General features: G+C 43.8%; 2 protein-coding genes across 2 annotated transcripts in view; both read right to left on the reverse strand.

Moving 5' to 3' along the window:
• Window positions 1-14,121, reverse strand: part of LOC143931432 (zinc finger translocation-associated protein-like) — a 68,068-nt gene extending 53,947 nt beyond the window's left edge. Inside the window, exon 1 of the mRNA XM_077455756.1 lies at window positions 14,046-14,121. Coding sequence (XP_077311882.1) covers window positions 14,046-14,082 — 37 coding nt within the window. The 5' untranslated portion in view covers window positions 14,083-14,121. The remainder of the gene's footprint in view (window positions 1-14,045) is intronic.
• Window positions 14,113-17,158, reverse strand: LOC143925407 (uncharacterized). Its single transcript, XM_077449963.1, has 3 exons — window positions 16,636-17,158; window positions 14,707-16,068; window positions 14,113-14,594 (listed from the first exon to the last, which is right to left on the reverse strand). Exons 1-3 carry the CDS (start codon window positions 16,850-16,852, stop codon window positions 14,113-14,115), a joined length of 2,061 nt encoding a protein of 686 aa, XP_077306089.1. The 5' UTR covers window positions 16,853-17,158.
• Between the last annotated feature and the right edge of the window lie 5,892 nt (window positions 17,159-23,050).

The following is a 23,050-nucleotide window of genomic DNA, read 5'->3' on the forward strand; positions in this document are numbered from 1 at the left end:
CCATCGATGAGGAACTATTTCTACAATGGATACCAATGATGGGGCACTAATCCTCACATGGACACCATTGGGCGCTACTCCTCCAATTGACACGTATTCCTCTAAAATTAATGATGGGACACAACTGACACTCACTGCCAAAATGTTTATACTCCCCTTGGCCATAGCTAGTTAAAAAAAAATTAAAAAGGGAGGGATGAACTGTATCCGAGTGGTTAAGGAAGGATGCTGAGAAGTTGAGGTCAGAGGACAATGAAGTTGAGGTACTAGGGGAAGCCCAAGTCACATTTTCGTGGCCCTCTGCACATTGTGTGCTGGCCTTTTCCCTTGTCCTAGTGCCTTTGTGCCTGACACGCACCATGTGGGTGAAAGGAACCCCTGAGTGGTACCCTTGACCCAAGCTTTGGCACAGAAGGGCCGCAGCTGATCTGCATCGCATGAGTGAAGGCTGCTGGATAACTCAAGGGCTTGTGATAATCCAAGAGCCCAGCAGTGGAGGAGAGATTGTTTCCTGAAGAGTCTGCTGAAAGCATATGCCTAAAATGGTGCCCACAGCTAAGGGAGAACAAGAAGCACTTCTGGGGCATGACCTAGTACACAGCATGGGCAACAGTATGCCCAAGTTTCTCAATGTGTAGCAGTACGACAGGGTTGCTACAAAAGAATGTCCCAGTAAAAAGGGAAAAAGTTGCAGAGCGCTCCATGGGGCTGCTGTGCAAAACACTGTTGCTGGCTAAAGGATTCACACCTCCCATCACTCTCAACAGCAAAACCGGGATAAAGGATCCAGGGACTAGCCAAGTATTGGGGACGACCCCTATGCAAGGGAAGGAGCTCAGTCCCAGCCTATCCCCTCCATGTTTCTGAGCCCTCCTTCGCAAGCTAATATATACCCAACTTTATCTATTTTGAAAGACCATAACCCTCCACCATGGTAGGGGTCCTCATGGGCAGGGCTCTACCAGATGTACCACGGCCTTGGACCTGTATAGTGGTTTGCTGCTAACTGCATCTCACTGTAGTGCTGTACTCTGACGCAGAGTTAAGTGTTCACAGCAAACTTACAGACTGGCCCTGTATCTTCCATGCAGTTGGGTTCAAGTACAGTCTGTCCAGAAGCACTGATGCAAAAGTTGCAAAAGGCAGCATTGGTGGCTTAGATGCAGCTAGGAAGGGAGAAAGATCCTCTTTAGGTGGAATATGCAAACAAAAACAAGCTCTCACTAGAATGGAGTCCATTGTGGGACATAGGACACCTTTACTATTATGTTATACTGCCACCTACATTAATGGATACTGGAAAACAAAAAAATAAATAAAAATAAAATAGTTGTAGGCCAGCCCAGGGACAACTCCTCCTACAGCCAGCATGCCTCAGTTTTGCAGAAAATAGTACAAATCCCATGAACACAGGGGGGTGGGATCTGTGTCTCTCAATGGACTCCAAGAAAAGGATTTTATGGAGAGTATAAAATTGAATTAAACTTCTCATCCATTGAGGAACACTGGAAGTCTTCACCACTGGGATGTCCAAAAGCAGCCCAACTGAGGGTTGGGCAACAGCAAACAACTGCAAACAGGCCCAATGCAAAAAAGAACTAAGGGCTGCCTGCAGATCAACCTCAAGGACCAACACATAAAAATGGCATCAGAAGAGGCCAAACCTTTCATGGTGGAACTACGCCTAATGCCCGAAGAAAAAAAATTTTTTTTTTTTTACAATTTTAACAGGTTAAAAAATCACAGTTACTAAAAGTGCACTCAGAGGTTGCAGTCGCTGTAAATCTGAGGGGTAGATCTGAAATGAGGGGAAGCTCTGCTGATTTTATTATCCAATCACATGCAAGCTAAAATGCTGTTCATTTTCCTTGGATGTCCCCCTCGGATCTACAGTAAGTGCACTTTGCACTTGTAGTGCAAAGTGGATTTGCCTTTAGTAAATAACCCCCATACATTCTTACCTTGCACTAACAGGGAAACCAATGTATGGTTAAGATGTTCAAAAGAGTGTATATAATAAATATCTCTCTGTCTCTCTAATATATATATATATATATATATATATATATATATATATAATTTTAAAAACATATATATACATACATGTCTCTTGGTAGAAGATGGATTGAGCAACTACTGATGTGAGGCAAACCGCCCTTTGGTTTCAATCCCAGTCCCCAGGAATGGTGTTATACTGTTATGCACACTGAAGTTCAAAAAAGCCTTTTCTGGACGCCAGATTGCTGGCAGAAAACGCCGGTTGAAAAACGTGCTTTTAACAGCGTTTTGTACTAGCGTTTATGAGCGTTAGCATTTATGGGCGGTTTCAATAAAAATACACAGAGGACACTCCAAAAATCCCACAGTGCATTCCAAACTCCCACATGCATTGAAAAAATAGAATGCCGAACACTAATAAACACGTGTTTATGAGCATTTATAATCGTTTATCGGCGTTTGTCGTTTTTTGGCAGTGAAAAACGCCACTTTAAACGAGAACTTCTGGCGTTCAGAAAAAAGCCCATAAACACCACTGCTCATTAAAGCTAGAAAAACGTCCATGTGTGCAACACATAGGCTAGTCGAGTGGAGTTTATGGGCTTTTAAAAAAAAAAAAAAAGAAAACGCCCAAACTCCAATAAACTGTAGTTCATGAGCTCCAGTGTGCATGGAGCCTAAGGGTGAGCCACAAAAAGACCCAATAAGAAGAAGGGGGGGGGGGGGCTGCAACTAACGATTATTGTCATAATCGATTAATCAGACGATAATTTTTTTCGATTAAGCAGATAAAATCATTTTTAAAAAATAAACGTAATATGCCATTTTTCCATTTATTTAAAAGTAAGAATGAAAAAAGCTGAGTGTTACACGCAAACTGCAGAATAACACACCAATCATGGGACACTATTCCCCTCACCCACCCAGGAACACCAATGGGGCACTATTCTCCCCCTCCCAGGAAAATCAATGATGGGACACTACTATTCCACCCACCTCCCCGGAACACCAATGATGGAGCACCCCCCCCCCCCCCAGGAATACGTAGGAGTGTTAGGATGGGGCACTGTCATAAAAATGAATGTACGTTTTAGGTTTTATTTTACTGTTCTATTAGCCGCTACCTTTCACAGTCAAGTGTGCAGCTCGCCAGCTCAGCTCCCCTCGCGGCTGCTTCTTGCCTCTGTTTCCTTGAGACAGCAGCAGGTGGGGCTGAGAAGATAAGTGGGAAGTGGACATCAGAGGAGAGGCGAGGAGGAGAGGCGAGGATGTGCCTCGTAACATACGGCAGCACCTTGTACACAGGCAGAAGGAGGATTTATTTAATGGACAGACAGGGAGGAAGGTGCGGACCAACTAATCGATAATTAAAATCGTAGTCAGCGATTTTCATTATCAATTAATCATTGCAGCCCTAGGGGAGGGTTTCCATTAAGCCAAAGAAATAAAGGAATGATAGCCTTGTAAGGATTGTCCCAGCATGAAGAGTTCTCACCTGGTTCCCTGTATATGTGTGTCAACTTCCAGTGTTTCCACAATTAATTGGACCACTGAATGGAGGCCTTCATAGACTGTGGTATATTTATATATAAAGGGAGTCTGCTGTGATTGCTAGGGAAGGAGGAAGGAGGGATCCCTGAGGCCACCCATGTCGCCCAGATCACAAATCCTGTGTGACCTGGAGGGGACTGGGGAGGACTCATCTGTCCACTGACATGCCAGGCGAGGTTCACATCACCGCCATTGCATATAACTCCACCTAATCCATCTTCCAGGTTTGCAGGTATCCCAGTGGAGGTGTGGGTGGCGGCAAGTGTGCCCCCAGCTGATAGTTATCAGCAGAGGGGAATCAGGGCCGCACCTGCAAAAAAGGGGAGGATCGGAGCTGACCGAGCAGCAGAAAAATAATAAAAATTGCTAAAAATATCTTGCCTATCAAGGAGCCTCAAACAGTCAAAAACTTAGAGATGCTCCAGACTTCCTACATCCAGAGAAATCAGAGTGTGTAGGGTATGGACCATAAGTTATCAGGTTGGCGAGGAACATTTGCCCAGGTTAAAACAGAGCAAAGAAAAACTGCCGGGAATGCCTACCTCTAGACGGGTCACTAGACCATTCCTTTCTAATGCCAGAGGCTTCTTGCATCAGGAAACTTGCTTGTTCAGCATGCAGAAGGGTCCAGGGTGTCATGGTGCTTCCCCCAACTTCCATGAAGAACACACCCAGATGACTGGACCACTCCCTTATGTCTAGAAGAAGCCAGCTGAAAGAAACTGGCCTTCTGAAGATAGCACTTGAAGTGAGCAGAGAGGACAGGGCTGGAATACAAGGTTGCTTCCCAAATAAGAATAAACAATTTTTCTCGTCACAGCAAAACTTCCTGTTCCTACTCAATGGTAGAGGCTTGCTAGCACCATGATGTTGTTCAACAGTATCCATATCTGGAGTCCTATCCAAGTATCAGGGGCCTGCAATATAGTAAGAAACACCTACTTGGGGACTACAGAATGTAGATGTGAGCTCCCAATGACAGGACTTTCTGGACAAAAGGAACGGAAATTTTCCCCAATAATAAAGACTGATTCACAAAGTCATTAAAGCGGGAGTCCGCCGGGAGTTCTGCGTTTTTTTTTTAAAAAGCCAGCAGCTACAAATACTGCAGCTGCTGACTTTTAAAATAAGGACACTTACCCGCCCAGCGCGCCTGCGATGTCGGCACCCGAAGCCGATCTCTCGATCGTCTCTCGGGTGCTGCCGCCGCCATCTTGGGGATGGGAATCAGGAAGTGGAGCCTTTCGGCTTCATTTCCCAGTTCCCTACTGAGCATGCGCGAGTCACGCTGCGCAATAAGGATGGTCCCGCTGCCTCTGGGATCTGTGTGTTTCCCAGCAGATAGCGGGGGACTTTCGGAAAGGGGCGTAGATTCTGCAGATAGCTATGCCGGAAGTGGGTGCAGATACCTGTACTGTACAGGTACCTGCACCCCCTCCCCCCTGAAAGGTGCCAATTGTGGCGCCGGAGGGGGGAGGATTCCAATGAGCGGAAGGTCCACTTTAGGGTGGACCTCCGCTTTAACTACCTGTTACTCGGGGCAGAAAGTTTATTATGTGGAGGAACCTGATCCACAACAGCAGAGGAAGGGTCTGAGGTAATCCGAGAAGAGACTGGGTTAAAGAGGATGGCCTTTCAGCATACTATGCTCCTGCAACAGAGTGACAGGCAACTTCCTGACCAAGGGAAAGGGACACGAGAGGGGAATTAAAGTGGAGTGCCACCAAAAAAAAAAAAAAGAATTATTTTTTTTACTTGCCTTATAATGGCTGTTTCTATGTGGTCCCTCGAAATCTTCCCTCAGCGCAGAAAGGGAGTTCACCTCTCAACCCTCCTTCTAGGCAACCTGGGACACGACAGGTCCCAGATGATTGCACAGCCAGTCACAGCACGTCGCGTGACTTGCGCAGTGGGTGCCCAGCTGTGAAGCCACAGCTGGACACCCACAGTTAAAATGCCGGCGCCGCGGAGCGGAGGGGGGAGATGAACGGGGCTTTGATTTCCCCGCATCGCTGAACTCTAGGATAGGTAAGTGTCTGATTATAGTTTTGCAAACGGCTGGAGGGATGCCAGTTTGAGACCCCTGTCCTAGATGCTACCAGCAGGCCATAACAGCTAAACTCTAAACCTCCAGACATCTGCTCTACACACTCAATAAGGTAAGGATTCCCTGCAGTGGTGGGGGTATCCTTTTGAGTCATTTAGACAATTCCGCTCAAGCAAAATAGGGCTAAGGGCAGGGCTCACCAGCAAATACTGGGTTTTGCAGGGGGATTCTAACTGTTGGGTGGGAGAATCCTAGAATGCCTAGTCGTTTCCCTGTTACGGTGGGCCACTGGCAGATCCACAGTGGATATAGACCACTGTTTATCAAAGTCCTTCCCAAAACCTAGTTAGGGCGCAGGGGGTTTCCAGGACCCATCAGAGTGCTTTTAATCTACATGGAATACCTCAAAGAGCAGGTCTTTGCAATTCTAAGAGCTCTGAAAGACCTAAATATTAAAGACAGCTGAGTAGAATGTACCGCATCAATAGGAGCTGAAATGCTCTCCTTTAACCACGTGACGCAAATCGGCATACCCGTACGCTGGTACTTTGATGCAAAAAACCAGGGTTATGGCAGCAGCTAGCTGCCATAACCTTGGTATTTTCAGGAACAGAGTGCATGTCTCTTTAAGATAAAAGGTAACCTCCATGGTGGATTTGCCACAAGATCACTTTTATCTGCGGCAGGAGAGATGCCGCCTCCCCCCCACCGCTACCAGATGATCGCATCCTCTCCCATGGATACCTGGCTGTCGACTGAGGGGGAAGATGGTCCCTGCTCGGCTCCATAGCATGGAAGGGCAGAAATGATGTCAAAACATCACTTCCGCCCATAGCTCTTAAAAAAGGTTTTTTATTTTTTTGCATTTTAGTGTAAATATGAGATCTGAGGTGCTTTTTTTCTATTACAAGGGAGGTTTACATTCCTTGCAATAGGAATAAAAAGTGACCCAATTTTATTTTTTGTTTAAACTGTCAAAATAAAAAATCTAAAATAAAATGAAAAAAAAAAAAAAAAACACATTTTTTAAGCACCCCGTCCCGACGAGCTCGTGTGCAGAAGCGAACACATACGTGAGTAGCGCCCGCATTTGAAAAACGATGTTCAAACCACACGTGAGGTATCGCCTTGATCGTTAGAGTGAGAGCAATAATCCTAATCCTAGACCTCCTCTGCAACTCAAGACTGGTACATTTTTAAACATCACTTATGGAGATTTTTATGAGTAAAAGTTTGTCGCCATTCCACGAGCAGGTGCAATTTTGAAGCATGACATGTTGGGTATCAATTTACTTGGCATAATATTATTATTCACAATGTGAAAAAAATAATTTGGCTAACTTTACTGTTTTTTTTAATTAAAAAATAAGACAAGAAGTGCGCTTGTAAGACCACTGCGCAAATACGGTGTGACAAAAAGTATTGCAACGACCACCATTTTATTCTCTAGGGTGTTAGAAAAAAACTGGGATTTTTGTACTGACTGTAAAATCCTTTTCTCTGAAGTTCATTGACGGATACAAGTCCTTTAAATCTTGACCTTACGGTTATCACGCCACCTTCAGGACTAGGCAGAACATGCAAAACAGCAAGACTACACAGTACCACCCAGGAGGTGGTCCCACTGGCTATAACTCCTCACCCTGCTTCCTGTGGCTCAGTTCATCAAAAAAGGAGTACAAACAAAACTAGGAGGGGTGGGTGCTGTGTCAGTCAATGAACTTCAGAGAAAAGGATTTACGGCGAGTACATAAATCCCATTTCCTCTTTCGTTCATTGACGGAGACAACTCCTTTAAATTTTGACCTTAGGGACATCCACAAGCAGTGTAAAAAAATAAAGAATAAAAGGGGGAGGGGTGGAAACAGAAAGAAATAACTTCAGCCACAACAAGAGGAACTCTTCAAACAGAGAAGTTGCCACCTTAAACGGCTGCCATTAAAACCTGCGGCCAACTTATGCAAAAAAAAATGCATTCACAAACTTGTAACTTAATGAAAGTCTCAATTACAACCTTACACCGCCATCTGAAAAACCTTGCGGCCAAAGCAAGCATCCGAAGATGCGTTTGCTTCAACTTTGTAGAATTTTGTAAAAGTGTGAACGGCCGACCATGTCGCTGCCTTACACACCTGGGAAACAGGCGCTTGATGTCGGATAGCCCAGGAGGCTCCAATTGCCCAGGTGGAATGAGCTGCGACAGGACAAAGGGGGTACCCACCCCTTTAAGGCATAGGCCTGAACCACGATTTGTCTGATCCACCGAGAGATGGTGGTCGACAAGACCACCAGACCTTTTTCTTCAGACCAGCCACCGAGACAAAAAGTCTGACCTCCGGAAAGGAGCCGTAGCAGACAGATGCACCCGTAGAGCCTGGACCACATCCAGGGAATGTAAAGTAACTTCTTTCAGATGTGTCAACTTAGGACATAGGGATGGTAACATGATGTCCTCATTTTAGATGGAAGGCCGAAACCACCTTTGGAAGAAAAGAGGGCTGCGGACATAGCACCGCCTTATCCTTGTGGAGGACAAAGTAAGGAGACTTGCATGACAAGGCTGCCAACTCACAAACCCGCCTGGCATATGTAATAGCTACCAGAAAGACTACTTTCCAAGAAAGAGTCAACAAGGGAATCTCCCTAATATTTTCAAATGGCGGTTTCTGAAGAACCGATAGCACCAGATTCAAATCCCACGGAGGTAGCGGTGGTTGAACCGGAGGGGCTACGTGTCAAACTCCTTGCACAAATGTACTCAATGAGTGAGTCACCAAGGGACGTTGGAAAGAGACAGCCAAGGCTGATATCTGGCCCTTGATGGTGCTTAAGGAAAGTTTCTGATCCTCTCCTCGCTGTAAAAACAGCAGGATCCTGGAAACTGAGTATGTGCACGGACGTCACCCCATCTCCTCACACATGGAGATGTAAGCCTTCCATGTACGATGTTAAATCTTCAGAGAAGAGGACTTCCATGCCCTCAGCATAGTGGAAATTACCGAGTCTGACAGACCTCGGTCTGTCAGCCCAGGTACTCCAGGCTTTGAGTCAGCACTAACACCGACTTTTTTAGATTCAGTACCCAACCAAACTCCCGGAGAGTCTGTATGGTGATCGCTACGTCCTCCCTTAATTCTGAGGCGGAAGCTGCCCTCAGAAGGAGGTCGTCTAAGTAACCCACAATTGTGATCCCGCGTTGCCTTAAAGAGGAAGTAAAGGGAAAAAAAAAACACACCCTGTAAAGGCAAAGGCATAATGAGCTAGTATGCATAGCATACTAACTCATTATGAATAACTTACCTGAGAACAAAGCCCCCGAAGCGGTCCTCCGTCTTCCTCTTCGCCGCTGCCATGTATCCTGGAGCTGCTCCGGCACTGTAATTCTGAGCCATGAGGACGTCACTCCCGCGCATGCGCACTGGAGCCGACACTCGCGGCATATCGCTGCGATCTGTGGCCTGCCCAGTGCGCCTGCGCGCCGCTGTCTACGCGCATGCGCCATAGACAGTGGTGGCTGTCTTCGGGTAAAAATCTCCTAAACCGTATAGGTTTAGGAGATATTTCTTGGAGCTACAGGTAAGCCTTAAAGTGGTTGTAAACCCTTACAAACCACTTTGACCTACAGGTAAGCCTAGATTAAGGCTTACCTGTAGGTCCAAGAAATATCTCCTAAACCTATACGGTTTAGGAGATATTTGCCTGAAGACAGGCACCGCTGTCTATGGCGCATGCGCAGGCGCACTGAGCGCGGCATTTGCAACAATGGAGCTGCCGCGCGTGTCGGCTCCCGTGCGCATATAGGTACATGTAAGTATGCATCCTTGATATCCAAGGACGCCAGGAAGTCCCCCTGATGGAGTGCAGCGACCACGGAGCAACTGATTCCATCCTGAACCTTTGCACTTTCACAAAGCTGTTGAGGGCCTTGAGGTCCAGGATTGAACGTACCCCTTCCTTCTTTGGGACTACAAACAGATTGGAGTAGAATCCCTGAAAACTTTCCAGCGTTGGTACAGGTACTATCATCCCGCGCAGCAGCAGGTCCTGTACTGCCCCGAACAGGGCTTCCCAATGAGCCAGAAGCAGATGAAGGTTGGAGGGAAAGAATCTTGTATCCCGATGAAACCAGTTCGCAAACCCACTGGTCGGACAGTAGGGAGGTCCACCAAGCTGCAAACTCCCCAAGGCGACCCCCCACTCGAGAGAGTCGGGCGGGGGCAACCCTTCATGCGGTAACATTTTTGCTCGCAGGCTGATTTGTTGCTTTTGTCCTTCAGCTGGTGCCTTGTCGGACTGGAAACGCTTACCTGCCGAGCCAGGCGGGCTGCGCTAACCATTCTAACTGTGCAAACGGTCCTGGTCCGCATCCTCTGACACATTAGAACAGGGGCCGTCTGTCACCGCAGGGCCCAGATCTGAATCAGAGCTTTCCCCAGAAGACAGGGGGCGTTTACCCCCTTGCACCCGCAACCCTGGCAACAAAGGTCTCCAGGACCAACGACAAAACATCCATAGGCACTGCATTTTGTGCAGGTGAGCCAGTTGCAATAGCAGGGATGTCTGGGGAAGAAGCACTGGCTTCTGACTGCCGCCGTCTGCTCTGCCCTGTATCAGTCACAAAGTACCGGCCGTTCTAGCAAAACAATCACCAAGAAAATGGCCACCGAACCTTCTAGAAAATGGCTGACAGCATATACACCCCATAAGGCTACAGGAAAATGGCCGCAGCCCGCGCGGCAGACTCCCCTCATGGCAAACACCCCGATTACCTCACTGTGACAGGAAAAAAAGCAGGTAAAGAAAAAAGCGGACCCTGACAGCCAGCGCAACACCCCCCGCCAAGGCCCAGAGCCCCCCCGGCCAGGTACATACACCGCACCTCATTCCCAGTCACACAGTGGTCCCAGCAGGGGGAGGAGGGAATGCGTTAGAAAGGAAAGGGAGAGCGAGAGACCCCCCTAGTTGACCTCCCAGGGAATGCCCAGCTGCTCCATCCTGCCGAGGCCGGGGGATCCATATTTTCCCCTCCTGTCAGGACTGCTAGACGCATTCCACCACAGACCCATCACCCGAGCAGTACGGAGTGGGTGTTGGCCACGGCACACTGTTACAGACAGCAGTAGCCCGGTCATATGTGTGCCCTGAAGCATATAGCCCACCGGCCGCTCCTGGACCATAAGGGGCATGTCGTGGCTGACCCAGCACATAGCTAGGGTCTGCTCACGCTCAATGGCTAGGCTGGGGAGACTGCAATGATCTATATAATCCAGCCTTTCCCCCAGCCCGGCTGTTGATTGTAGATCACAGGATCAAAATTGCAGAAAAAAATAAATAAAAAAATTCCCCTCACGGAGCCAGGTCCTACACTAGGCAGAAAAAAAACTGAGCTGTGGAAGCAGGGTGAGGGGTTATAGCCAATGGGACCGCCCCCTGTGCAGTGCTGTGCAGACTTGCTATTTTTACATGTTCTGTCTAGTCCTCTCCTGAAGGTGGCATGATAACCCTAAGGTCAAGATTTAAAGGAGCTGTGTCCATCAATGAACTAAAGAGAAAAAAAATATATAATAATATTTGGTTCTAAGTAATTTTCTAGCAAAAAAAAAATTAACTTGTAGAAAAGTATTTAAAAAAAAGGCTGTTAGTAGATAAGCAATTGACACTGCAAGGAAATGGATGTGAGCACGGTTAGAACCTCTGTGGAAGAGAACCAGAGAAAAACTGGGTGAATATGGCCACAAGGTCTTGTGTAACTGTAGTAGAGACCGCAGTCGATAAGGCAAGGGATGCAGCCTCACCCAGAGAAGCTAAGGAGGACTCCGATAACAAGGCAAACTCTATAATTGTAGGGTCACAGAATTCTAGACATCAGTACCATTGAAAGGTACAGAGCAAATGTCCCTACAACTGTTAGGGGAGTGTGAACTGGGGTTACCTGTTGCAGCGACTAGCAAGAATGTCATGAAGATCATATTTCACAGATTAAAAACTAACCTGTCAGTAATTTTTACATGTAAACGGTCTGTATATGAACAGAAAACAAAACAAAAGCATGCCTGATAGAGCTGCACGATTCTGGACAAAAGGAGAATCACAATTTTTTTGCTTAGAATAAAAAGATCACTATTCTCGTGACGTAAAATCTTTCACATTATACAAAAAAAATTAAAAATTGGGCTAACTTTACAGGTTATTTTTTTTTACAAAAAAAAATAAAAATTGCATTTGAAAGACCGCTGCACAAATATAGTGCGACATAAAATTTTGCAACAGCCACCATTTTATTCTCTAGGGTCGCTACTAAAAATAATTATATATATATATATATATATATATATATATATATATATATATATATATATATATATATATACTGTTTGGGAGTTCTAATTTTTTATTTTTTTGCTAGAAAATTAAACGATTTTAACTTGAAACCAACAAATGTCAGAAAAAGGTTTAGTGTTTAACCACTTAAGCCTTAGACCATTTGGCTGGCCAAAGACCAGAGCACTTTTTGTGGTTCGGCACTGCGTCGCTTTAACGGACAATTGCACGGTTCTGCGATGTGGCTCCCAAACAAGATTGACGTTTGTTTTTTCCGCACAAATAGAGCTTTCTTTTGGTGGTATTTGATCACCTCTGCGATTTTTATTTTTTGCGATATATATATATATATATATATATATATATATATATATATATATATATATATATATAATATTATTATATATGCGCGGAAATTTTTACAAAAAAATAAAAAACTAATTTTTTACTATAATAAAATATCCCAAAAAATGTATATAAAAAATAAAAACCACACACTTTTTCCCCCCCTCAGTTTAGGCCCATACTTATTCTTCTACATATTTTTGGTAAAAGAAAAAAAAAAAGAAAAAACGCAATAAGCGTTTATTGATTGGTTTGCGCAAACATTATAGCAGCTATAAAATAGGGGATAGTTTTATGGCATTTTTATAAATTTTTTTTTTTTTTACTAGTAATTGCTGCAATTAGCAATTTTTATCGTGACTGCAACATTATAGCAGACAGATCGGACACTTTTCGTGCTATTTTGGGACCATTCACGTTTATACAGCGATCAGTGCGATTAGTGTATAGAGTGCTGTGTAAATGTGACTAGCAGTAAAGGGGTTAACCCCTAGAGGGCAGTGAAGGGGTTAAGTGTGTTCTATGGAGTGATTCTAACTGTGGGGGGGCTATGTGTGGCACGACACTGATCACCGCTACCGATTACAGGGAGCTGTGATCAGCGTCACTAGGCACAATGGGGAAATGATTATACATCAGCATTTTCCTGTTCTTTCACTCCATGAGATGATCGCAGGTATTCCTGCGGACAGAGTTCGCGGGACCCGCGATCACACTCACGGAGTGCACACGCTTGCAAAATGCTTCTTAAAAGGGCAATATACAGTTACGTTAATATGCCTGCACGTGCCCTTCTGCCGACGTATATCAGCGTGAGCCAGTCGGCAAGAGGTTAAACTTTCCTCATTTACACATGAAGTCTGTTTATTTAATAAATTGGTACAATGTTTATACTTAAGTTCCACTGTAAGTGCCGGTTCACACTACCGCGACTTGTCAGGCGACTTAGCCGCCTGACAAGTCGCGCTCCGTTCTGTACTACGGAACCGTTCTAATAGGAGCGACTCAAGTCGCTCCGACTTAGAAAAAGGTTCCTGTACTACTTTTGGGGCGACTTCAGGCGACTTGCATTGACTTCTATACAGAAGTCGTTTTGCAAGTCGCCACTGAAGTCGTTTGCAGGTCGCGTCTGTGAGTCGCGCTGCAAGTCGTGCCGCCCCTGTGTGAACCGAGCCTTAAAGAATGTTGTGATTCTTGGCAGACTGCCCTGTTTTTTTTTTTTTCTTCCTTTGGAAGACTGCGGCTTCGGAAGAGCAGAGGATTCTTTGCATAGAAAGAATCGTGAAACACTTCTCAAGATCGCAACAATAAAAATCACAGTAACGATTCCTGACAATTAATCGTGCAGCTCTAATGCCTGCTATTACCTTTATTGGCCAAAAGATAATAATAAAAAAAAATAATATTAATTATATATAAAAGTCTTAAAATCCCCCCCCCATCACATCTGGACACACCTTGGGGGTGCCCGCTTTGCCGCAGCCTTTTAAGCCATGCTACAAATCCCAGAAGGATGTGGGATTATTCACAAAGCATATGTGTGGTGGGAGGACAATTGTGAAGCCAAAAGGAGTCACATCTGGCTTTCCACACTAAAAATACTGGTGCCAGGGACCCAAAGACAGAAGAACTGGATCGGGCAAAGATGGCAAGTGTTATTTTATTAAAGGTCAGCGGCTACAGTATTTGTAGCTGCTATTACCATTTTTTCCTAGGGTAAATATCCTCTATAAATTCATTCTACGCATATAAAAAACAAATACTTTCTCAATGTTCCTCTTACCTCCTAGAACAATTCCTTCCATGTTATGCTTTGCCATCAGTTTCTTTACTTCAGCCAGCTTATTTTCCTAGTCTAGATGGACACTTGCCTTTTGCTCAGCAGAGAAGTTGGATGTATGAGGGTGCTTCTGTACAATGTGTCTTTTTATGCTACTATCTTTCAGTACAGTTAGTGAAGAGCAACAATACATGCAGACCACACTTCCTCGCAGTCCATTGTAGTCCATCAGGTAATGTGAGCGCCAACGCATTTGATAAGCCAGGCCCTGGAAATTTGTAATGGAATTACCGCCATTATCTTTCCACAAACTAACCTCCCATATGGCAGGGTCAACCCCTGCAGGCCATAGAGAAGGCTCGGTGTTAACAGAGGATGATGCCTTTTGTATCTGGAGGTCTTCCGGAACTGTAATAACTTTGGGAGCAATAACCCGATAGTTTTTTGAAGTGTCAGAAGTGGAGGTAGAGGGCTTTGGTTTTGGAGGTGTAATCACTGTATGCTCTGGTAGAACAGAGACCCGTGTGATAAGAATGGGTGCTGGAGTTCCCACTGTAAAAAAGGAAAACAAACAGAAAAGAATATGAATGGACATACAGTAAAATAAATATAATACTGATGCTTATCAAATTGCTGTAGCTTCACTATTATGGATGTCACTCACTTTTTAACAGGGGAACTTCAATTCCCAACACTGCTGGAGCTTGCTGTACTTGTGGAACTTGTTGCACCTGAATTATACGTTTCTCTGGAGTTGATAGTTTCTGCCCTTCTTCTATCAGCTTTGGACAATTATGCTTCTCCTGCTCATTTTTGATATTCCCAACTACCGTCTCCACAGCTGAAGCAGGAACCGGTCCTTTAAGTCTCACGATCGGTTCAGTCTGTTGGCTCCCTATTTTCACTTTTTCTTGCACACACTGCTTTTCATTTGACAGTGTTTGGACCGCTTTCACAAGTTCCATATGGTTAGACACTTTTGCTTGATCATCTTCCAACTGTGCCTCTGCAGCCTTACATTGTTCTTCAAGTGATTGCAACTTTTTAACTTTTAACTCCTCATTCCCCAGCAATGGGTCTTCAATACTCATAAGCTTTTCTTCCTTCTCCTGTGCCTCTTTAGCTTTATGCGTCTCTTCCATGAGCATCTGTGCCCCTTTAGTCTTCCTTTGCCCCTCTTGTAAGAGATTTGTTTCACTAGCTTTAAGTTTCTCATCCTCCAACAGTTGTGGCTCATTACTTTTCTGTGTCCCTTTCTCCAGCTGTGCCTCTCTAATCTTTTCGTGCTCCTCTAGCTTCTTCACTACTTCAGCTTTCAAGCCCTCATCTTGGAGCTTTGCCTCTTCAACATTGGTTTCTTCTTTTTCTTCTCCAATCTTTTCTTCCTCCAGTGATGTCACATTTCTGGACTCTAACTTAGTTTTCTTCAACTGTTGAGCATTGCCAAGTTTGAGACCATCTTTTTCCAAAGGCTCAACATTTTTTTGCTGTCCATTTTCCTTGGTTTCTCCATTAACATTTTCTTTCCCCACATTTTTTTGCGGTCTTGGATCTGTAATGGTTTTCTCTACCAAATAATCCTCTTCATCTAAATTTTTTGTCAGATCAACCTCTGCATCTTCTTCCTCATCTTCATCCATTTCATCCTCAACATCTACAATCTCTTCTGGAGCCGCCTTACGGTTTATCCATGACTCTACTATAATACCTTTCTGTGCAGTGTTGTAATAAATTGATGTGGGATGATTGTCCAATATGTGCTTTTTAATATCATTAATACTGAGAGTTGGTAAGGCTGTTGCACACATCATACAATACAATGTGTCCCCTTGACAATCATAATCCATCAAAAACTCTAATCGTAACCATTGTTTAAAAGACTCATTCATGTACTGTTCTATTTGGCTTCTGTCTGGAGGTGGAGGCAGAGAAATCTCAGATCCTAATAGAGGACGCCATGATCCTTTTGATGCCAGAGGAAGACGACGACGCTTCTTTTTTGGACCAGGTGTAACTGTACTATCATCTGTAGAAAGAGGAAGGGAGGCGTTTACACATACGCTAATGAAGATGCACATATGTATATATAAAATTATATATAGAGATGTAGATGGAAACACATTCTAAAAAAATGAACCAAAATATGAGACTGTTAATGGTGGAAAGGAATTCTTTACAAGACAAAATACACAAATGCTTAACATAGTGACAAGACAAAAAAAGCCTAGTAAACACAAGAGCTTTCTGCTCTTTTCATACTGAACACTCAAAATTTCACTCGATTGTACTGACATGGTCCTACTGTTCTGCCGAGTGTGTGCGTGCAAGGGTTCTCTGTGCAGGTGAATGGACTGTTGCTTTGATTGTCTGTTGAACCCTTAAAAGTCACTTTTAACTGCAGGAATAATGGTAGCAAAGTAAACACTTTGCTTACCATCTGTGTGTGTTTGGGCAACAGGCCCCCACACCATTTAATAACGGACCCCTGGATTTGGCTTCCAGGAATACTAGGCCTGTAGTTTTGAATATTGTCAATGAAAAGTATCCTGGAATTGACCACTGCCAGACTTGATATTTGTAGACCAAGATTTACCTGCCCCCTGCTCTTCGCCACCTGTAAGGGTCTGAGCATCAACACATAGATGGGCATCCCAGCCACCAATGATGACCTCCTTTTCACAGGGAGTCCAAGTGAGGGAATAGGGGTGTTTCTGCTGAATGTGTCGTTTGATGGTGCTGAGTTTCAAGGTGGCCAGGGAACTGCCACACACCATACAGATCATGCTATGAGAACGTGCATTGAAGTCCATCAAATACTCAAGCCTCCAGTGACTGTGATAGTAACGCCGGTGGTCTTTTCCAGGAATGCGACTGTTCCCTGGCCGGGAAGCCCGCTCCTCGCAGTTCTCTTGCCCTCCTTCTTGGTTTCTCCCCTCTCCACTACTATCTGGGGAACTCCAGTCAAAAGAGGTGGAACCTGGGAAAAGCCCACCGGTATATGAATCTGATGGATCTGGATACAAGACATCTATTGAGCTTGAATCTATAATAAAGTGAAAGAATAAGGGGTTAAAATAACAGGGCAAAACAAAAGCTAAAGCTATGTCTCAGCAATGTTTAAAATACATGAATGTATTTGGTTAAGGATCAACACCCCAAATTCAAAATGTAGTTTTGAATGGAGCTTGGCAAGTTAAAATGTATTTTCCACCTGCTAACACCATATTATATAACAACATTATTGGTGGCTGTTGGAAAAAAAATTCCAATACCTGACAATCATTCCCTACAATCGAGGCTGCCACTGGCCCATTACACATTACCGGCCAGACTCTGATGAACAATTATACTGTATGCAATCATGCTCTTTTGTTCAGAGGGCCATGGAAAAAAAAAACAGTTGGTGTGCTAGTGAATGAAAACTTTTAAAAGACAACTAGAAAAAATAAAAATAACTTGCAGATGTTGATGATCATTCAGTGAAATTTAGGGGAAAAACCCTTTCCTAAATTTACTCTGATAAGAATATAGCATTTTTGGCTTCTGTGCCAGATGTCTTCTTAGGTTAAGAAAGTGATAGCTTTGCAAGATTTTTAAAGGTTTTGTAGTGTTTTCCATAAGCTTGCATGCATATCATATACTGTATGTGTGCATGTGATTCTGATTGCAGATATTATAAATTTTTATCCTACATAGAAAAATATAGAATTTACAAGTACTTCAAAAATTATATCTTGGGGTACAGTACAGGATACAGAAGTTAATACTATTGGTTATATGCCACTACCTTCAGGTGTTTAGACACTAGGAAAAGCACTCCCGAGAACTACCCCACAGTGTATCCATATAACCTTGCACACTTTGTAAGGCTCCAGTTTAAGCAAGCAGTAAGGAGATCAGAGAAAAGAGGAGGGACCCCTGTCTTGTACTTTACTGCAAGATATGGAATTTACAGGTACATCAAAATTCCTATTATCTTTATCCTATAGTACAGGGCACAGGAGCTGATTCTAATACTATGGGAGGTCCCCAAGAAATAAATTGAGGGGTGGGCAAAATTGCAGCAAGGGGCCCACAAAAAGAAGGACTCAATGGACCCAAACAGCGGAATCACCTTATAGCCGAAGTATGAATAAGCAGAGACTCAAATAGCCAACTGCCAAGAGAAGGTCTTAAAAATAGGAAAAGAAGAACAGGCAGTGGCTCTCCGACCTTTAAAAAGGACTGAGGCTAGATGCTGGAAAGGACCCAAGAACCTCAACCGCCAGGGGAATGGGTGCAGGCAAGAACGAGGGACTCCTTTCCTGATGGAAGAAGCCTTAAAGAAATGTAAATTAACCACTTAAGTAAAGGAAGTAAAAAGGAAAAGTGGAATCTCCTAGACTAGAGCTATCTTCCTGAGAGACATGGAAAAGGGGTCAGTTTGAAAAGTGATACATGGCAGGTAGCCATAACATGACACAACCTATCCAAGAGACATCCCTCAAAGCAAGACAGAGGGAGAAAGAACAACATCCCCACGGAAGGTAACAATAAAGTCCAAGGGAAGCAAGAAGGACCAACTTCAAGGAAACTTCATTCCTATGTCATGTTAGAAAAGGAGGCACCAAGTAAAATGCAAGGGGAGCCAAAGCAGAACTACTGCTGTTTGTGATGGGATGGGCAGACAAAAGCTGACATTATCTACAGACCACATATTGAAAGAGACGGGCACATAAAAGGGGAACGATTGGGGCTATGCATTCATTCCATGCATTAAATCGGCGTAGAGAAGAAAGCAGACAATAGCTTTGCTTTCCCAAAGGAATCTGCCAACAGAACTAAGAAATTAATTAATTTATTTTATATATATTTATCTCCAAAGAATTGACTCAGATACCTTTTTTTAGAAAGTTACAAGACAACGCATGATCTGGTGGTTAGGTGTCTAATGATAAAGCACAAGATGTGGTGAGTTCAGCAATGTAAAACCTACACGGAGATATGGTGAAATGGGAATTAAAGCCTTATTACATTACATTTGCCTTTAAAGTTAGAAGATCTCTCATATGTGAGATCTAGCGGTAGGTTTATAGAAGACCTGGCAGGAGTCACTCTGCTGCAGTTGACCAAATGGCAAGTCTACAGGATACCTATGTTAATACAAGTCCCTCGGGCACTTTTTTTTTTCCCCCTTCTTCCTCTTTAAGGAGTGGGTGCATTCTTTTATGTGAAGATTTCTGAGCAGGTCTAGTGGGCTCAGCTGTGAGGGGTCTGCCATGACGGGAAGGACATGCAGTAGATAATGACTCTGAGGGATGAACAGATGTCATCTGCATGGTAGGGGAGGCGAGATTAAGGATAGAGGGGTAGGAGGCCCCTTTCCTCAGGGGGCGTATTGATGTATTCCTCAAAAGATGCTTCCAAAAGAGGAAAGTGATTTCAAGAGTCATGCACAGAAGTATCTTTTCAAGGGCATTCTGCCAACAATGCTTTAAGCCATAAGATTCTGCACCTATGCACAAGACTTGATCAAGTTCTCCATAGTGTGCATACAGAAAAAGGGCAGTGCTGATGTCAAGCACTGTCATTTTGCAACAAGGTTAGGATTATCAATTGTAAAAAGTTCACCATAGATTTCTCCAGCCCAGTTTTGCCATGATCTGGGCAATCAACAAGGTGGCAATAGCCAGTTGCAAGGCTGGTCCTGCCAAGGCAAAGGAGGACACCAACTGAATCCATAAAGGATGCAAATATTTTAGTGCAAGAATGGCTGAATCCACAGTGTGAACAGTCTTCTTTTAATATGGTTGTAAAGGCAGAGGGGTTATTACTTTACTGCATATTATGCAGGAAGAAACTCTCTGCATGAAGCTCCCTCCGCACGTTGCACCAATCATTACATAAAGGCTCATTAAAAACACGATCCATATAAGAGAAGGGTTTCCCAGGAATAGCCTTCTTTTTCATGCTTAAGTGTATGTTGGGGATAAGCAGTGCTAGGTGGAGCTATCCAGAGACTTAAAGAGGAAGTAAACCTCACTAAAATGATTTTTATGCCACAACTTCTGTACATTTTACACAACACACCAATGGTGCTCCAGCTTAAAATATTCTGCATTATTAATTCCATGTTTTGTTCCTTCATATGGCTTAATAGACCTCCAATGATTAGGTTAGAACTGCAGAAACCTAAAGAGGCAGGTGGGCTAGCCTTATCCAATCCTTGGCTCTACTATTTGGCAGCTCAGCTGCAGCATATTGCCCAGCTATGCCTAAGGAGTCTGTTGCTGAGGGGGGGAAAGAGGATCCAACCACAGCCCTTTTGAGATATGTCACGGGAATGCATAATGTAGCCACAGGTCTGGAAGGTTTAGCTTTTACTAAATCAAATAAACTTTTCCCTACATATATTTTATTGCAAAAGGTGTGGCACAAACGTAGACAGCTACAGGATATCACTGGCTTCACTGGCTATAGCCCTATTTTGGACAATAGGTACTATAAAGAACATCCCTGACATGTGGCGTATGATGGAAATCACATGGAGTCACACACTTGGTACATATCTTTTAATGCTTCTTTATAAAATTACAGGCTAAATTTGGGTTGCCACAATCAATGTACTTCCCTTATTTGCAGCTGCAACATGCAATTAAGGTACAATCAGGTGGAACTTTATGAATACAATCCCCAGCTCGTTTTTCATTACATGATAGAGGTATCCCATTTCAAGGGATTTATATCCATTGTCAAGTCTATGCTATTGTCTACGTTCCTAAACAGCTTTCTAGCTAGGGTGGTGACCAGGTGGGAGAGATATGTGGGCACATTTGAGGAAGACCAATGGGAGGACGCGTTACAGGCTGTACAGTTGTGCTCTCGCAATACAGCACAATGTTTTTTCCCAGCTGTATATTGTGTTGCGGGTACATCTTATGGCCACAAGGCTATATAGGATGGGGATAAGAGAAAATACTGATTGCACTAGATGCTCTAGAGACCATAAGGACCCTATTCATCTTTTATGGCTCTGCCCAAAGTTACATCTTTACCGGTCGGTTGTCACTGCAACCATTAATAAGGTATTCTAGGTCCACGTTCCCGTGGACCCCAGACCATGTATATTGGGAATCCTTGATGATCTTCAAATTGAAGACAACCCTAAACAGGCAATTGCCAGGGTTTTTTTCTGGCCCATAAGCTTATTCTTAGATGTTGGAAGGCGACCGAGCCTCCTACCCTGAAGGAATGGATTGTCCAAATGGGAGTCACCCTACACTTGGAAAAATATATTTTCCAACACCGTGGCTGCCCTGATAAATTTAACGTATTATGGTTGGACACCCCTGGCCTATCTTCTGTAGATTTAGTTCTGGACAGATTACGTCTTTAATGTGGATGCGTAATGATGCTTATATTTTGAGGCATGAAGGGTTGGCATGGTGGAGGACCTGCTGTTATAATCCGTGGAAATGGAGATCTTGTATGTACGTACATACATGACAGTTTTAACTGGAAACTATATTGTTCCTGTGTGTTCTTTTCAATCTCAATAAAATCCTTTTTGAGAAAAAAAAAAAAAAAATTCTCACCTTAAACAGTAGTCACTGGAATTGGAATCCTCACTGGATATTTTAAAGGAGTTGTAAAGTCAGGTGTTTTTTTTATCTTAATGCATTCTATGCATTCGGATAAAAAGCCTTCTGTGTGCAGCAGCCTCCCTCACACTTACCTGAGGTCCCTCTCTGTCCAGCGATGTCCACGAATGTCTCAGCTGTCCAAGATTTTCCTTCCCGATTGGCTGAGTTACAGCAACCGCGCCAATGGCTCGCGCTGCTGTCAAAGTCAGCTAGCCAATCAGGGGAGAGAGGGGACAGGGCCAGGTTGGGGCTCCGTGTCTGAATAGATACACGGAGTTGTGACTCAGCTCCGGTGCCCACATAGCAAGCTGCTTGCTGTGGGGGTACTGAACAGGAGGGAGAGGCCAGGAGCAGCGAAGAGGCACCTGAGAAGAGGAGGATCCGGGCTGCTCTGTGCAAATCCACTGCAACAGAGCAGGTAAGTATAATGTTGTTTTTCCTATAACAAACAATACTTTACAATCACTTTAACTTAAACTCGTTTTGGTGACAACTATAAAATCTTGGGATTTCCCTTCAGTTGCCAATCTCCTCCATGAGGATACAAGCAATTAACAAAAAAACAAAAAACAAAAAAAAAAACACACCTCTTTACAAAAGGGTTTAAACCCTCTTCACTGAAGAATTAAAATAAGTAAGTCGCAGACCCCTCTTTGTCCTATCTTCTCTTCTTTCTTCTAGAGCTTTTCTTTTTCTCTTCTCACATGCCCCAGAGGATTATATTCTTTAAAGCATTATATTGATACCAATATAACACACTCCGCAGGGTCTTATCCTATTGCATTTCCTGCTACATCAATAAGAGAAATATATGTTTTTACCTACATTAAGGTTAGGTTCACATCTAGGCAGCTCTGCATGCCATGTTTTGGCATAGCAGCCTATTAGATTGAATGGGCTCTGGTACCTGCGTTTCCTGCAGGGAAAAGGTCATTGCAACTTTTTTAAAAGTTGCCTGCAGGGAAACATTCTCTATGTTTTTCAGTGCATGAGTGCATGTCATTAAGAATTAATGCAAGCCATGTGTTTTCTTTAAAGCTCCACGTTATGTGTGCGACTGAATGTAGGTGTGGGAATGCATGCATTTCCAGACCTGCTCAAATGTGTAGCCAACCAAAGGGCAGATTGGGTTTGTCCAAAGGGGTTTTCGAGCCCTGGATAAAATTACTAACATAGTACCCTTGATCATGTGACTAAAGTGTTTAAAGGCCCAGTCCAACTTTAGCATAAATAAATGCACTCGGTTTAAGTAAAAAAAAAAAACTATATTATTTTTTGTTAAGGAGCTGGGAAAGTTTTGCAACCTTGATCAGTGGATTACACATGCAATGTTCTGGCTCCTGTAGACTCTTTGTGCATCCGCTTGCTATGGCTGAAGGAAGTTGG

The sequence above is a fragment of the Lithobates pipiens genome, unplaced genomic scaffold (genome assembly GCF_037356315.1).
Source record: "Lithobates pipiens isolate NorthernLeopardFrog02 unplaced genomic scaffold, aLitPip1_a1.2 Scaffold_10, whole genome shotgun sequence".
NCBI lineage: Eukaryota > Metazoa > Chordata > Amphibia > Anura > Ranidae > Lithobates > Lithobates pipiens.